This window comes from Toxotes jaculatrix, chromosome 4 (genome assembly GCF_017976425.1).
Source record: "Toxotes jaculatrix isolate fToxJac2 chromosome 4, fToxJac2.pri, whole genome shotgun sequence".
Lineage (NCBI taxonomy): Eukaryota > Metazoa > Chordata > Actinopteri > Toxotidae > Toxotes > Toxotes jaculatrix.
The window spans coordinates 24,679,225-24,695,742 of NC_054397.1; the positions used below are offsets into that span (position 1 = coordinate 24,679,225).

The window sequence follows — 16,518 nt, forward strand, 5'->3', positions numbered from 1 at the left end:
CCAAAGTGTTTAATTTGGAGATAGAATCAGCTTTTAGGCCTCACACACAAACCCATACATATTTCCCCACCTTATCACTAATCCTAATGTGCTTTTGGCAAATACTGCTCGGCCCTTTGAGTTTTGTACGTTAAAATGAAATCCAACTGGCAATCCAATAGAATGGCCTCATTGTGTTGCTGCTGACCAAAGGCTGGCTAGCTAGGGACAGAGGTGGCTGGCAGACTGCCTGGCTGGGTTTTGCTCACTTGTGACCCATGTGACAATGAGTGGCAAAGTTGAGTCTGTATATGAGTGAGCCAGTATGACCTCATGCCATCTCTGTTGTCCAGACAAGGCACAAGGATGCCAGTGCTAAATGTCAACAAGACTTCACCGTAATTCTGTTTTTGCTACTAGAGGATTTTACATAGATACAAAAAGAGGCAATAGTTTGATCAGCTTGTGTTCAAGCATAAATGTTTTTGACATTAAACATACCATACAACGTTAATTGTGTGTGTTGGGAAGGATGAAATATGTAGCTAAGGAAAAGTGCAGCTGAGGAATGAATTCCTTTCCATCATAAGCACATTGTTGTGCATTACACCAGGCAGCTTAGCACATAGCTTTCATAGCCATAGATGTTATGCACCTAAATTCTGAGATGTGGGAGTCTGAGGGCTGATCCATGATCACGCAAATTCTTACTTATGCCCAGTCAGTAGGAGACTACAAATGGTGCACTTACTTCCTTGTGTATTTACTTTCATTTTTATTTACAGCATCAACTTTAGTAAAGTTGTGTTACTTGGGCTGAATTGATCTTTTTCGGTTAACCCCAGACGTATCTACACTTTCCACAGAAAGCTGTTTGTGTCTCTAAGATCATGATGGTTTGGTTCTAATCTAGTTTATGAAGCTATAAAGCCGTTGCACTTTATAGCCATAAGCATGTAGAATAAAGTCAATGTAATTGCTTAATTAATTGGTTGAGCTTTTGCCTGTGCTAGCTATCTCTCAAGTTTTCTCTGAGCTAAAATTTTAAAGCCAGCACTGTGAATGTTCTACACTGATTCTCTATATTTGTCCATCACCTGTACCACGTGCCAGGCTACTTTATTAATGTCCCCATTAAAAAATGTTTATCCTTTTCTGTGTCCCATTAAACAGACACCTGATATTGTGGTCAGCTGATCAGCCAAAGTACTTCAGGTGACTTATTGTGGCACCAAACAATCTGCATCATTATGTAATGTTACCTCATTCCAACCTCAGTTATCTGGACTTTGGCTGATGTCTGTTGTCTCTGGACACACACCCTCAAAGCCTGTGTTGTAACACAGTGTCTGATATATGTCACACAGTATAATTAAGTGATAAACGTCTGTCAGGAATGTGGGAACATGGAGCCAGTTGTTCAGTCCTTGTTGAAAAAGTCACAGTCACAAGACAAGTCTGTTTTATGCGATTTAAATATTCATTATATAATATACAAGACCCAGAGCTTGGAACTGCATGTGCAGTATTCTCATTACCAGTGTGAGGTCCTGTCTAGTTGTCAGTGATGTCAGGAATGTGGTTTGTTTTCACAAGGCAGCTGCATATTTCATATGCCTTGTTAGTCCTGTTTTTTTTTTTTTTTTAGCCTATCTATCTTTGTTTTTGAATGCTCCACATTAGGCTCTTTGGTTTTGCCGAATATTTGGGCGTAGTGTGTGCTAGGTATTTGGAGTGTCAGCAGGTGGTGTGTGGGATTGGGGGTTCTAATCACTAGGTGTGTTTGTCAGTGTCTGTAATGATTTTAGATGCCTGATTACTGCCGAACGCTGCATTTGCGAGCACCCACGCAGTCACACATGCAAATACACAGGATAGATGGTTAGTGGCTCTGTAATGTATTGACATCAGAGGCTGTCTTTTGAGAATTTGATGTATCATCTCCTCTTATTTGTAATTTTGGATTTTTCATCCTTTCTTTCCCCCAGCTGGGAATACCAAGTTCTGTGTACTCTGCTCCCTCTGGAGATGGTGCAGACAGCAATTAGCTTCTTCTAAGATACACAGTGTTGCCAGTCACTTCTTTAAAAACGCCTAGCAACGAGCTTCACTGGGAAGGTTCACACTGTCTCCCTGATCACAGTCCCCCTCGGTGCAGGTGCTCAGACCAACCAGTGAGATTTGCTAGTGCAGTGATGAGGATAATCTCCCACCAGGGAACGCTACCACCTGTGTTTGTGTGTGCCCTTTTGACTTGTTCTTGCACTTCATGGTGGTGGTGGTGGAGATGGTGATTTTGAGAGACTGTGAGTCTACCTATATATAGGTAGGTGAATAGTCAGCCACAAAATACTATGTGCAGCAGTTGTTCTTTGTAAATTTCCTCTGTTATAGATTGCAGAGGACAGATCCACAGCTACCCCAAATTAAACAACTGCTCTCACTAATTTAAACTGCAGAGTAAAAGATTTTTTTTCAAGATATAAGAAATAATTCAATGGATGGCTTATCACCTAACAAAGTGATTTAACCAATGACTTCCTTAACTAAGAACATATCTTCAGAGTTATAGGAGAGTACAGTCAAAGCTGGTCCCAGACATACTGGATTAATAGCTTTGTCTATAAAATGTCAGTACTCAAAAATCCCCGCTATATTTCCTATAGCCCATGGTGACATCTTCAGATGTCTTGTTTTGTCCAACCAATAGTCCAGAACCTAATTCAATTTATTATTACATGTGACAAAGAACAGCAGCAGATCCTTACGTTTGAGATTCTGGAACTGAGAATGTTTGGTATATTTGTTTGAAAAATGAATGGAATTATTTTTCAGTTATCAAAATCGTTTTTGATATTTTTCTGTTGACTGACTAATCTATTAACTGCCATACTGTTTCCGCACTAATTTAGTGTCATCGCTCCACTTTCTTTGCAGACTGCGACTCAGTGGGAGTACTGCAATGACCAGCCGGCATCCTAGCCATGCAGACAGCGCTCACTCCACAAACAAACAGCCACCTGCCGTGGCCCCCAAGCTCCATGTGCAGCGATCGCTGTCAAAGGAGAACATCACCATCCACTTCTCAGCTTTTGGGAAGGAGGAAGAGGAGGAGGAAGAAGAGCTGTACACTACAACTGTCTCCACTACCTCAGACGTTCAGGATGACTCAAATATTGTGACAGCCTTAGAAGCAAGCGAGGAGATGTTTGAAGGGGTACCACTGGACTCTGCTGCCGAGGTTGCTGTCATTCCTGAATCATCCAGACGTTCTCCCGTTTCTAGACATCACACTAGCAGTTCTCCCACACAGACTCCATTGCAGATTGCCGAGCAGAAAGGCTCAACCTCCACCTCCTCTCCTACTAAATCTTTGAGCTTTCCCTCCAGTGACAAACCTTTTCTAAGTTTGGTGAAGTCTCTTTCCTCTGATGTTGAATCTCGTGACGGGGTCTCGTCTATTCCTGCTTCATCAGTCAGGCATAGGCATCTCATGAAGACTCTTGTCAAATCCCTATCTTCAGATACATCCCAGGACTCATCCTCTTCCTCCACACCCTACCGTCTTCCAGAATCCCGCCTTAACCTGCAACTCTTCAAGCAATTCACACAGTCCCGGATGCAGTCCGCTAACCTGTCGTCAGCTGGTGATTCTAAAACTGCCCCCTCCTCTCCATTAACCTCACCAGATAACCGCAGCTTCTTCAAAGTGTCGGATGTCGAGGCACGAATTGAAGACACTAAGCGTCGTCTCTCTGAAGTCATCTCCGAGCCGCTCCAGCTGCTGAGTAAGATCATAGACGAAAAGAGTGTCTCAGTTAGCAGTAACATTTACCGGCCAAAGGCCCTCTCTGTCAGTGCCTCAGAGCTCTCTAACATTACTTCTATCAATGGTCACCTGGAGAGCAACAACAATTACTGCATCAAGGAGGAAGAAGGAGGTGACTGGGAGGCTGACAGCCCAAACTATGGGGCCTCTGGTCCCTCTGAATCAACTGTTCCCTCCTCTGTTGATACTAAGAGCCCCAACAAATCATCTTTACTTTCAATGTCATTGGACAAGTGCTCTATGTCTGCTCTTGCCAAACAGGAGGATGAGGACTTTTGCATCCTGTACAGCGAGGACTTTGAAATTTGTACGGATATGGAAGGTGATGGTGGTGATAGAAGTGACAACACAGCAACTGGCAGTCAAACTAAAGTGCCACTAAGTGGTAGTACTGAATCATGCAGTGAAGAGGAATCTGAAAGTACTGAGCTGGTACCAAGTGTTCCACACTATACTCTCATCATCCTCACTGTACTGGTCTATGGGTATTTTGTGTTACCTCTGCCCAACTACATTGGAGGAATGCTGCTTGGGATTGGGCTTGGATTCCTTTTAGCCATTGGTGTTGTGTGGCTGACAGGACCAAAACCTTCTGGTGATTTTAGACGTTCCAGACACCATGGGAAGCTGTGGAATCTGACCAAGTTGGACATTAAGGAACCAGAAATCTATAAGGTTAGTGAATCTTTCCTCTTTTCTTGGCTCATTTCTTCAACAGCCAATAGCCACCTTCCACCTGATGCCACTTTGGGCTAATAGCAAAGACCAGCAGGTGTAATTCAGCACAATTTTAAAACAGATCAATTAGTCCACGATACACATTTAAATGTAGTATGATTTGTAAACTTGTCGAAGGGGCTTTGTTTAGATAAAAATAAAAGCAAAAGATGAAGGAAATTTGAAGAAAAAACCATCCCTGCATGTTGGTATGCAGAAATTATACTTTGTGATATATGTTGTTATTGTGTTTGCTAAGTCTGTGTTAGAGCTCAACCTATCATGGATATTAGTTCATGTCCAAAACAGACTATAAGGGCCCTATACAAAAATATCTATATCTATTAGGCGCATTTCCTTCATAGTTTTCACATTGAAGTGTCAGAGCAGCAGATAAGGTAGATGTGGATCCTCAAAATAGCCACATGCACTTGAAAGCTCACCACAGAAAGCAAATGACAACAAACTGTTTATGACTCAACTTGAAAAGACAGTGGATACAAGACACTCTCTTATCAGTGTGAAGTTCGTAGAAAGAGACACGTAACCTTTTCCGTCACTGTAGAAACATGTTACATGTGAGTGGATATTCACAGTGCCCTCATTTTCACAGTGTTAGATTGTTGTCATCTCTTTGTTTGTAGTTGTCCAGAAGTATTTCTCTCTTATGGGAAACTTACTATGATTGTTTTAGACATCACTCCCTGAATGTAACCTACATTATATAAGTAAAATGGCTATGTCTTCCTTCCAGGGCTGGATGAATGAGATATCGAACTACGACCCAGAGACATACCATGCCACACTGACTCACTCTGTGTATGTCCGGTTGGAGGGTTCCATCATCCGTCTGTCTAAGCCCAACCACAACATCGCCCGCCGTGCCACGCACAACGAACCAAAACCTGATGTCACCTACATCAGTCAGAAGATCTATGACCTTACCAACAGCAAAGTATGTTGTTAGATTACTTTTTTGGCCCCTGACATTATATACACTTCAGTATTTCATTAGCATATTCTTTTTACCACAGTGTGACATTTTAGCATATTTAATGGCAAGAAGGACACCATAGAAAATTGTTGGCCTCTTCTTGGAATTGTCATGAAAAAGTAATGAAATGGTAAAAATGTATAGAAACCAGACTTTACCAGACTTTTTTCCTAATTCTTCCCTTAGGTATATCTAATGCCTCAGAGCCTGGCCAGGAAGCGTGTATGGAACAAAAAATACCCCATCTGCATCGAGCTTGCCAAACAGGATGACTTTATGTCAAAGGCTGAGGGCGACAGGTGTGAAGCCAGTGAGGGCACCAGCATAAGGGACAGAGGAGAGGGGAGTGGAGGAGCACAGGAGCGAGGGTTTTTGTCTTCATCCAGCAGAGACCTGACCCTTTATCTGTTTGGAAGGACTGGGAGGGAGAAGGAGGAGTGGTTTCAGCGGTTTCTTTCAGCTTCCAAGCTCAAGGCAGACTTGAAGAAAACTTCCAGTGTTGCAGGGAGTAAGAGCGGTGAGCAAAACTGATGTTTGTATCCACAAGAAGGAGGTCTATTCCTCTTCTGCAGTTGTAGAGGGCAGGCCTCTTTTTTTCCCCAAGGCTGAAACTGTCAAAATACGTTTTTTTCTAAGGATAGAAAAATGCCCAGCTAGAAAAGTGGTACATCCAAATCAAAGTTTGGGTATTTTAGAAACAGTTAAAACTGTGAGTGCAGCATCTAATTCCTCGCCTCTTTCTGATGTTTGCTGTGGCCCACAGCTCAGAGCTCTCACAGTCGCAGCAGCAGCCGCAGCAGCCTGGACGATGCGCTGGTATCTCAGCTCAGGTCGAAGGACTCCTCAGTCTCATCAACAGCAGCAAGCAGTGCCAAAACCAAGCCACTATTGGAGTACAGTGTCTATATGGCTTCTTTACTGCCAGAGCAGGCGACAGTCAGCTCTACAGCTGCCAGCCCTGTTCTCCAGAGTCCTCTTAGCAGCCCTGGAGCTGACAAGAAGGTAGCACATCATCACTCACCTTTCATTTACACTATTAGCACCTTTTCTTTTTTTTTCCTCTTTCTGATGACAAACTGGCAGATATAACCTCACTGTGTTACAAGGAGTGTAACAAAACAATTGTGATTGTAGCTCATTCTTATAAAGATTCAGTTGGGGGGAGGGGGGTATAGAATAGGTTGTAATGTTGTGGGGTTAAATGTCTCAGAATCCTGTGCAGATAGATTCAGATAGATTCTTGCCTTCTAATGTGCTGTTACCTTACCTGCTGTGTCTTTAGCTTCAGAGCACCACTTCACCTCTGGTACAGCCCAGGGGGAAGGAGGAGGAGGAGGCTGTTGCCTGGGTGAATGCGGCTCTTGGTCGGGTCTTCTGGGACTTTCTGAGCGAGCCGTACTGGGCTGAACTGGTCTCCAAGAAGATTCAGATGAAGCTCAGCAAGATACGGGTGAGTGGAGCAAGACCCTTAGTAACCTTTGCCTTTAGAATTGGTTAAAAATTGAGTCATGCTCACCTTCCTGTTGAAAACAACATGTGTCCAGGCTCACTCAGTTCTGTGCTTGTCTTCTTTTCCCAGTTGCCTTATTTCATGAATGAGTTGACCCTGAAAGAACTGGACATGGGCTCAGCCACTCCCAGAATCCTTGGGGCATCTAAACCTTCCATTGACTACAGAGGTAAGAGAAAAATCCATTTCAGACAGTGACACATTTATACATAGAGCATACAAACACACACATAGTGGCACAAAAACGTACTGATACGTCTGGCCAATGATACCAACTGTTTGATCTACTGAGCTCCAGATGCTGTTTTCTGGGAAGTCTCTATTTATTTTGCGGTGTTTGCTTAGCCACAGAGTTCCATTGTCTCTTGACAGTACAGCACCCCTACACCAGTCAGTTAGCCATGTCCTCATTAGAGATAACAAAAATAAACAAAGCTAGCCAATTATCTATCAGGATTTTGCCATGGAGCTTCCTCATATTAAGTATAGCATTGGTTAGGGGAGGTCATAAACTTGCACCTTGGCTTTAGCTAAAGTGCATTTATGCATTCATTGCCATCAAATACACACATACTAAAAAAAGAACTAGCTAGAAAAACATACATGCAAAATAAAATAAAATTACACAGGCTATTTCTGAGCTTTTGTGATGATTCACCAGCTGGTTATTGATGAAACTTTGCAGCTCTCGAATAAGCTGGTTCATTGAAAGAAACAGAACTACAAATAAACACCGACACACAAAAGTTGACTATTCCAACTATAAAAATATGAACCAATCACTTAAGATACATTTTTTAAAAATGTCCTAAAGTTTAAAATGTATTAAATAAGTTTACTGTGCCAGTGACATTACTGTTACCAGCTTTTACTGGTTCTGTATTGTTAAATCAATCTCCATCACTCTGTTACTTGGATTTTCTCGTGAAGATGAAGAGTTGCATATGTTGTGTCTTTGCATGTACATAAAGTGTGGTTATGTCTACACAAACAGGAAAAAGTGGCTAATCACAGCATACAGGAGTTTTATATAGTGTAACCTTGCGTACAGTGTAAACAAGACTAAGCCTCTCAGAATAATATCACCTTACACAATCAGTATTGCTCTGCACAAATTTAATTCCATTCTTAGAGGTGTGAATGTGAGTGAAAAAAAATGTAGAATTCATTTGAACTTGTGTAATAGCGGAAATGGTTATTAGCAAACTGAGCATCAATGACGTTCCTGTGGTGAAGGTGTACAAACCAAACTGTCAGTCAAACTGTCAGAAATTCAAATAATGTAATTCATAGTGTAAACAAATAATATAAAATGTCATTTGCATTGAACACTTTTGCAATCAACTGCAAAATGTACACACGCGTGGACTCATGACTGCCCACTGCTCCCATCCTTTCTCTAGTCTTCTCGCTGTGACTAAGAAGATCATAATACTGAGGCTGAGTCTGGGGGGGGGGGGGGGGGGGCTCTGACGTTTTGGAATGACTGAAAATGTAACTGGGTAATAGTTGGATATAGCCAGTAACAACAATAACAGTTCCATTCAGTAAACACAGGCAAAATGAGGTTTATTGTGCATCATACTGTGGCGTAACATGCACTTACACCCACATAGCTTGTCAGGCAGTGGTGCCCTCGAGGTTAAAGCGACGTGTTTGTTTCTTGTAGGTTCTCAGCTGGTTAAATAAAGTACAAACCTTTCCCCTCCATCTACAGCTGCTGCCTGAGTGACCAATAATAACAGTGCTCAGAGTTCAGCACGGTATTGTTGTTGACTGGACGTCTGCAAGTATTGCAAAAAGGCATGTGTGCTTGATTAATATGAAGAAATCACCCATTCCAAAGATGTTATGTACTGTAGATCCTGGAAAACACTTCATGATCAAAAGACTTGTTTACAAAAATGTGCTGAAATTTGATTGGTTAGTGAACTCTTAGCTGAGCACAGTGCAGTCAGGCCCTAAGCACTTTAGCGGGTCTTATTGTTATCTGCGGATCAGACAAATCAAGGCTTAGCTATGTGAGGTCTTAGCTTTATGTGGCTCTGTAGATTTACCCTGACACCCAAGTTTTCAGCTAACTCTGCTCCAGTTTTGTTCAGAGGGGGCTTTGTACATCATTTTTAGAGGAATCCTTCTATGATCTCTCAGACATGCATCAGCATTGAGTTTCTATCCCTTTGTACCCTGTTGCTTTTCTCATTCTCCGTTAGATTCTGTGACAGATCTGTCTCTTCATCTGTTTCACAAGTACAGTCTCCTGCTCTCTTCCTAGTTTTCTCTTCCCCTTGCATTCTCTTTCATATCGTCTTCCTCGTTGTGTCTTTGCTCACTCTTTTGTCGCAGTATCTTTCTTTCTTCCTCCTGTTCTATGAGTCACTGCCTCATTTTTATCACTGCAGCACTCATGTAACCCTATAATGAGAGCAGGAATTGATTGCATCTCCAACTGAGATGGCAACGGCATTTCTCGAATCAGTTCATGGCAAAACACACCTCAGCAGCCACTCCAAATACAATCAGTGTGGGACAACGTTTTGTTGAAAGGTCAGCTTTAATTGCTCTATAATTTTGAAACTGTGAGATGCTGCCAAATGTTATGAGTTCTTAATAACAGATTGCAAGTGAGTCGATCCACTGTCAATCTAAAACAGCAAAGTGCCTCATTTTTAGACACGTTTCTAGGAAATGAGAGGCAGTAGGAAACAGGAAGGAGGTGCATGCTGCAAAAAAAAAAGACTTACACTTGGCTGAAGATAACTGTAGGCATTTACTGATCATACTGATTGATGTTTCTGTTTTCTACAGCTAATGCTTCTGCACAGAAAGGGAATGTTTCATTTCTCTTTTCTGCTGTGTGTTTCCATGATCAGTAGACTTTTACTTTAAAGTGGTAGAAACGGTCAGTTTAATCTTCCCTTTTGAAATTTCCACTGGTGTTACAGTGGCTGCATCCTCCAGGCATCTCAAGTTCTGCCTTTACCATTTCTCACCCTGCTGCTTCCTGGAACAAGCGTGCTGAGTGCAATGGATCAATGAACATCCAACTGAGTATGTGTGCATATGTCCACAAACAACTGTCTCCGCGTGTATTTATGTTCGTACATCATCTGTTTTTGTTTTGCAAGCCCTCACCGTGCATATGTGAAGACAGTTCTTTACAGTATGTGCGACTCACACTCCTGACTCTTTGCCATGAGGCTTCACCCCAATTAAAGAAGCACTGTTCTGATCCAGCAGCTTGCTGAGGCCCTTCTCTCCTCTCCCCAAACTAACAAAGCACAGAGCCCTGCATAAATCCCTGACCCAGCCAGACACAGTTCTATTATCCACCATACACCTCTCAGGACAGGCGGGTGTAGCAAGGCCCACTGGGCTCAGCAGACCCAGCATGTTCACTCTGCCCCTCTCTTTCTGATTGCCTGTCTATTTTTACTTGGTGCTTCCTCAAACCCTCTCTGACTTTCTGACCCTGTGTTCTTTCTTTTGCTGTAAGTACTTGTTTCTGCTTTTGTTTCTGCCCAGCTTTTTCTCACTCTCACTTTCTCAACGCTTTCTTCTCTGCTACACCAGACTCATTGCATTATCGCGTCATTTAGCACAACCATCTGGTGTTCAGGCAACAGAGCAGTGAGGAGAGGGCACCCAGTCTCAGAACCGTTTGCCTCTGTGGTGTTTGCCTTCCCACACTACGTTTCTCAATCTCAAAAACTTTATTTATTTTTACTTTTTTCCACTGATCCCTGGGTTATAGTCAGGACAGCCATCTAAATCTAAATATAAGGATGCACCAAATGCTGCACCATGTACTCTATGTACTTTATTTATACTTTATTTTAGCATTTCATATGTGCACATTTGTCTTAGTTGCACCCAAGTACGATGTGTTATGGTTTAGAATCTCTTAATGGCTGTCATTACATGACTCACTCACTCCTCACTCCATTCATCTTTCCTGCATCTTCTGTTGCTCTTTGCTGCCTCCCAGTGGTGTACAGAGAAACCACACCCAGGATTATGGTTAGTTTTTGCTCTCTGTACACAGGAACATATGATCTGTGTTGTAAAGAGAGGGAAAAAAAAGAACAAACAGACCACAGATATTTTGCCCCATGCAAGCCAGGCTTTCGATGGAGGCTTTGAGGAGTTTGTATAATCCAGATTACAGCAGGTTTAGCAGAGCAGAGGTAAAAAAGAACAGAGGCAGAGCTCTGTTTATGCATCCAGTTCCCCCTGCTGATATCAGACGGGGGCTAGAGGGGGAAGATTGCGTGCTCTCCAACTGTTTCGCCTCTGTTCAAAAGGCCTTGTGATCTCTCCTTCTTTCTTTTCCCTCCCTTCATCGGGTGTTGCACTGTGTCTTTCTCGTCTAACCGAAAGGATCAAGAAAATAAAATCTGTCGGGGTCCCCGTTTCTGTGATGCTTGGGGGAAAGCAGGGTGCCACAGAAAGGGCAAGAGAGTGAGGGAAAGTGTGTGAGAAGTGCGGAGGCAAAGAAGTGAGAGACAGACAAAGAGAGGAGGCAGTAGGATGACTGTGGCCTGACGAGCTCTCTAAAGTGCTAATGATATTTAAGATGAGATAATAGAGGTTTGTCAGCCTGTATTTTTGGACTTAAACACCACTACAGTATGAATGTACAGTCCCTGGTGGGGGATCTATAGAGCTGTATTTTTATCTCATATCCCCAAATCACTCACGGAACAGTTTCACTTCTTTAATTTTCATCTCAGATCAACATTTGTACCAACCGCTTTGTATCCCTCAGGTCTGTGGTTTGACCTGGAGATTTCCTACAGCGGCTCCTTCCTGATGACTCTGGAGACGAAGATGAACCTCATTCGCCTGGGCAAGGAGGGAGAAAGCCTCCGCTTAGGGGAATTTGGCAAAGATGGGTAAGACAGTCAAGCCCCATCATACCACGTGCAGATTTTAGAAAAGCCCCAAGATACTTCTTGCTTGATTGAGTCGTCTTTTCCCCTCTACTTGATATTAAAAAAAACAGTTGTCTCTCTCAGCTATCTGCCACAATCTGTCTGGCACCTGTCTCACTCAGTGTTTGATATCTTTTCTGTCTTTTATATCTTCTGCTTTCTTTTCACTGTTATCCCCTCTCTGCCCTCTGGATTCTACCTTTATGTGGCTGTTAATCGGGTGTATTTCTGCTCCTGGTGAGTTGCTGCTTGGTTTTTAACAATCGTCTCTTCTGTTCAACTCTCATTTTCTAGTTTTGTATTTGTACAGTTTTGGCATTGTCTCATTTCATAATACCACCCAATGCTTAGTTTAATTAACTATTAATTTCTTTGTGTGTTTAGTGCTTTTTTCAGTGATTTTGGTCTCTTGTCTGGGTTATGGAATCGGTGCATCCCTTAAATATAGTGTGCATGTACAGTGAAAACCTCTTGGGGCTAGACCTGTTGCCAGAAAATGAGAAGTGAGCCCATTTTTGCCAGTCTTTATAAGGAAACAAGTTCAGATTCAGTTTCATAACAAACATACTGCGCACGTCTTTTTTCAGTCTAACTGAATTCTTATTGAAAACAAAGGCTTATCATCTGTGCATGTGATCACTCATGGTTATAAACACTTACATCTGCTACTGACTGTGTCCACACCTCACTTGTGTACTGCTCTGTTGGTACACTGTCATAGAATTCAGCTGCTAAGCTCAATGAAACACAGCAGGACCATGTGCATGCTTTTGTGCATGGGTGTAGATGTGTGTGCGTGTGTGTGTCCTTGCCCTAATCCATCACTATTTGTCCATGTGTTTCCAGTTACAGGCCACGGACTTACTGCCTGGCTGATAGTGATGAAGAGTCGTCCAGCGCAGGCTCATCAGATGAGGAAGACTCCTCAGAGCTCTCCAATGACTCTGCTGGAGCAGAGGGGTGAGAACGAGTTTACATACATTCTTCGTGTCGCTGCTCATTTAATCCATAATCACAAGGTGATGGAATATTTAAAAAAATGTTTCTAGGTTTAAATTTTCATGTGAAATAAATTGTAATAATCATTTAAGAGAATGCAAAGAAAAAAAATTATTTCTGTTTATTAGGTGATATTATCATATTCATTATTATTTCTTGTATTAATACTTATAATATGACTTTAACCTTAACTCTCTTTTTGCTGAATACAGTTTGGTTGGAGGCCACAAGCCGAGCAAGATCATGCGCTTTGTGGATAAGATTACCAAGTCCAAATACTTCCAGAAGGCCACAGAGACAGAGTTCATCAAAAAGAAGATGGAGGAAGTGTCCAACACACCCCTCCTGCTCACAGTGGAGGTGCAGGAACTCCAAGGAACGCTGGCTGTGAACGTACCCCCTCCACCCACTGACAGGATATGGTATGAGAAGAAAGTGGTGTTTTTTTCCTCTGCGTAATGTGTGGCATGCTGAGCATAATGAGTGTCTGTGGTTGTCAGAGTGACAGACACTCACATCTCTCTGAGAGATAAAACTTTCCCACAGACTGGAAAACACAGGTCAGTCTGTTGATAACAAAGGTCTTCAGATGACTCTTAATTAGGCAATTTCCTCTCTCATGTCTGCAGTTACTTAGTTAAAAGACGTATGTTTAATTCTGTCTGATGGATAATTCATGTGAAACATACACACCAAGGAGATCTCTACTCAGAACTATTACAACTCATTCTATCTTGAAACTACATGTTTTATTGAGAAATGTGAATTAAGCACTTGATGAATCTTTGTTCAGTGCATCACTGCCCTCTGCTGGAGCATAACTGTACACTGCGCTGCCCCCATTTTGTTCATTTGTCAGCTGTTAATTGTGTTGATTGTGTTGATTATTTCCCGCTGCAGGTATGGCTTCAGGACACCGCCTCACCTGGAACTGAAGGCACGACCCAAACTGGGAGAAAGAGAGGTCACTCTGGCACATGTTACAGATTGGATAGAGAAAAAACTGGACCAGGAATTCCAGGTATGGACGATGACACTACATTTCACTTTTTATATTTATGAAATTTAGACACATTGAGGGATATCAATAGGTTAATCACATTCACCTCCAAACTCACTGTTACAGAGTTACTTAGAACTGCATACATCTGAACCATGTTAATGAAACTTGTCTGACCTCAGATTGACAGTTGCAAGATATATTATTAGTGCTTACTACTTCTGTTTTACATGGCAAGACTTTGCAGTTTTCAAAAATAATACAAACTGGTGGAGCATACACTCTCCCTCCTTCACTCTTTTTCTCCTCCATTAGAAAATCTTTGTGATGCCAAACATGGACGATGTGTGGCTTACCATCATGCATTCTGCCATGGACCCGCGCACCGCCGGTGGACCATTAGTTGGCCCTGCTGTGGAACCAGAGCCTTCCCATCCTGAGAGGGACAGCTCCAGCCAGCCATGAGGATTGTTTACAGTATTTCCTAGAGCTTCTGAAGTCTCAAAATGGGAACTGGAGCCAAAGTCCGTGGGTCAGACACTACTCTAATACAAACACATTCCCATTGTGAAGAGGTTTCTTACTTGCCATAGAGAATTTTAAAGGAGCAAAGTAGAGTCGACCAAGGAAACACTAAAGACAAACTGTTGCTTGTTGCTCTGTTGAGTAGTATTTAAGGTGCCAGGGGAAAATGTGATTTGTCTTTGAAGGATCTAAATAATAATAAGGACCTATTGAATAGGGACTGATATGTGAAGAGAGTCATGTTTGGCTCAGAATTGGGGGTGGGTTACATTAATAAGCTGCATATATGGGGATTGTAACTTTGTAATGTCAGAGGAACATTGATGTGGAAGCATTCACCAGATACCTTACAGCCTGCAGATGACAAGCGTCTGCTAAGGCTCGAGAGTGATATAAAGCACGGTAGCCCCTTTTATTACAGAAATACAGTAAGTGGAGATTTACAGTATGATGGCATGATTGAAATTAGAGGTGTTTCTTTGTGAACGATTCGTATGTGAAGGAGAGTTGTCATGTCCATTGTCAAGAATAAAGTGAAAGCAGGTAAAAGTGTATTGGGAAAGCTCAGATACTTGATTTCATATTCTACCATACTTACCATAAAACATTAAACCTTTAAGTGGCTTTATGTGAGCGGTTTCGATCAGGTGTTAACTAACAGTATTCATTTTTGTTGTGAACACACCCAGAACACCCCATTCATTTGCCAAACCCATCTTTCTATGCCAATGATGCCGTTATCCATGTCTACATGGAAATAATGCTCCTGAGCAAACATACATTCTGTAGAAAAAATGTCATTCGCTATGTAAATTCTGTACTGATGACAAACACACGACCACAATAAGTGCAATGATAGAAACGCTACACAGGCTTTAGTATGATTCCGTATATTATATTAAAGTGTATGTCTGATGAGAAGTATGAAGTACCTAACCCATCTATTGAATGTATGGTTGTATGGTTTTGGTTTCTTTTGTTATTGTATGAAAATAATTTTTACCCAGTCACATTTTGACCGGGGTATGCAATTTATTGCACAAATACAAGTGAAAATTTTCTTTTTTGTATTCTCATGATAAACACTATCTCATCTTTCATATCTTTTTCCAGATGTGTCATTCAGTCGTTATGTTTATGGAGTACGAGGTGATGCATTCATCTATTCATCAGTTATATGTTGACGGTGTTAATGTTGATAATGACGTTTGAAGTGACTTTAAATGACCAATTTTCAGAATGTGACAGTGCTTTAAAAAGACTCTACCCGCCATACGGTATGTAGAAAGACACACAACATAGTAAACAACACTTGGGTGAAGCTAAGGTACGCACTATGAAGTAGACGATCTATTGCCAAGAATGTATAGTCTTATTTACAGGTTCCCTTTCTGAGAATATCTTTTTAACCATATTTCTAATCTTAACCAAAGTCCTTCAATCAGGCCTGTAGTGCCAGATCTCTCTCTGCTCAAAGGTACACATCCTGTATTGATATAGCATTGTGAGGTAATATTTACAGATGTGCTTCAATTCCTGCATTAACATTGTTTACAGGAATTCTTACCTAGTTTTCACTTTTTTGCTTTCAGCACTGTAACATGGAATGGACTTTTTTTTCTGTATGATTGTCTTTTTCTTTATGCTTTGGTCACCTTTTTCTTTGGTATTTGTTTTGAATGACTACATGAGGTGGGCTATGGTTTTGTTTTTTGTTTACTTTGGAATAAACAGAATGAAATGAGATTTTTGAGGATATATGAAGATTGTGTTCTGATTTGTATCTGTGAATTATTAATGACTTTTTAAAATTTAAATGTAATTTTAAGGCCAAATTCAGTTATTATATGTATCTGCCTTATTTATAGAGCGAAATAAATCTGTCAATGAAAGCCTTTCTGTTTTCTGTTGCTTCAGATTTTGTATACTGAACTGACACAAACCTTGCTATGTATTTATTTGCTGTAGATTGAAATAAAACTTCTTTTTTTCCAGCGGGGCCTGTAAGCGGAAGCCATTTGTCCACAATCT

General features: G+C 41.5%; 1 protein-coding gene across 1 annotated transcript in view; it reads left to right on the plus strand.

The window, feature by feature from the left end:
• The window catches only part of LOC121180318 (testis-expressed protein 2-like), a 29,469-nt gene extending 12,988 nt beyond the window's left edge, over positions 1–16,481 (plus strand). Inside the window, exons 3-13 of the mRNA XM_041035632.1 lie at positions 2,917–4,483; positions 5,280–5,480; positions 5,706–6,036; positions 6,283–6,521; positions 6,802–6,969; positions 7,099–7,198; positions 11,798–11,924; positions 12,810–12,923; positions 13,175–13,384; positions 13,863–13,983; positions 14,278–16,481. Coding sequence (XP_040891566.1) covers positions 2,942–4,483; positions 5,280–5,480; positions 5,706–6,036; positions 6,283–6,521; positions 6,802–6,969; positions 7,099–7,198; positions 11,798–11,924; positions 12,810–12,923; positions 13,175–13,384; positions 13,863–13,983; positions 14,278–14,427 — 3,303 coding nt within the window. The 5' untranslated portion in view covers positions 2,917–2,941 and the 3' untranslated portion in view covers positions 14,428–16,481. The remainder of the gene's footprint in view (positions 1–2,916; positions 4,484–5,279; positions 5,481–5,705; positions 6,037–6,282; positions 6,522–6,801; positions 6,970–7,098; positions 7,199–11,797; positions 11,925–12,809; positions 12,924–13,174; positions 13,385–13,862; positions 13,984–14,277) is intronic.
• The last annotated feature ends 37 nt before the right edge of the window (positions 16,482–16,518 follow it).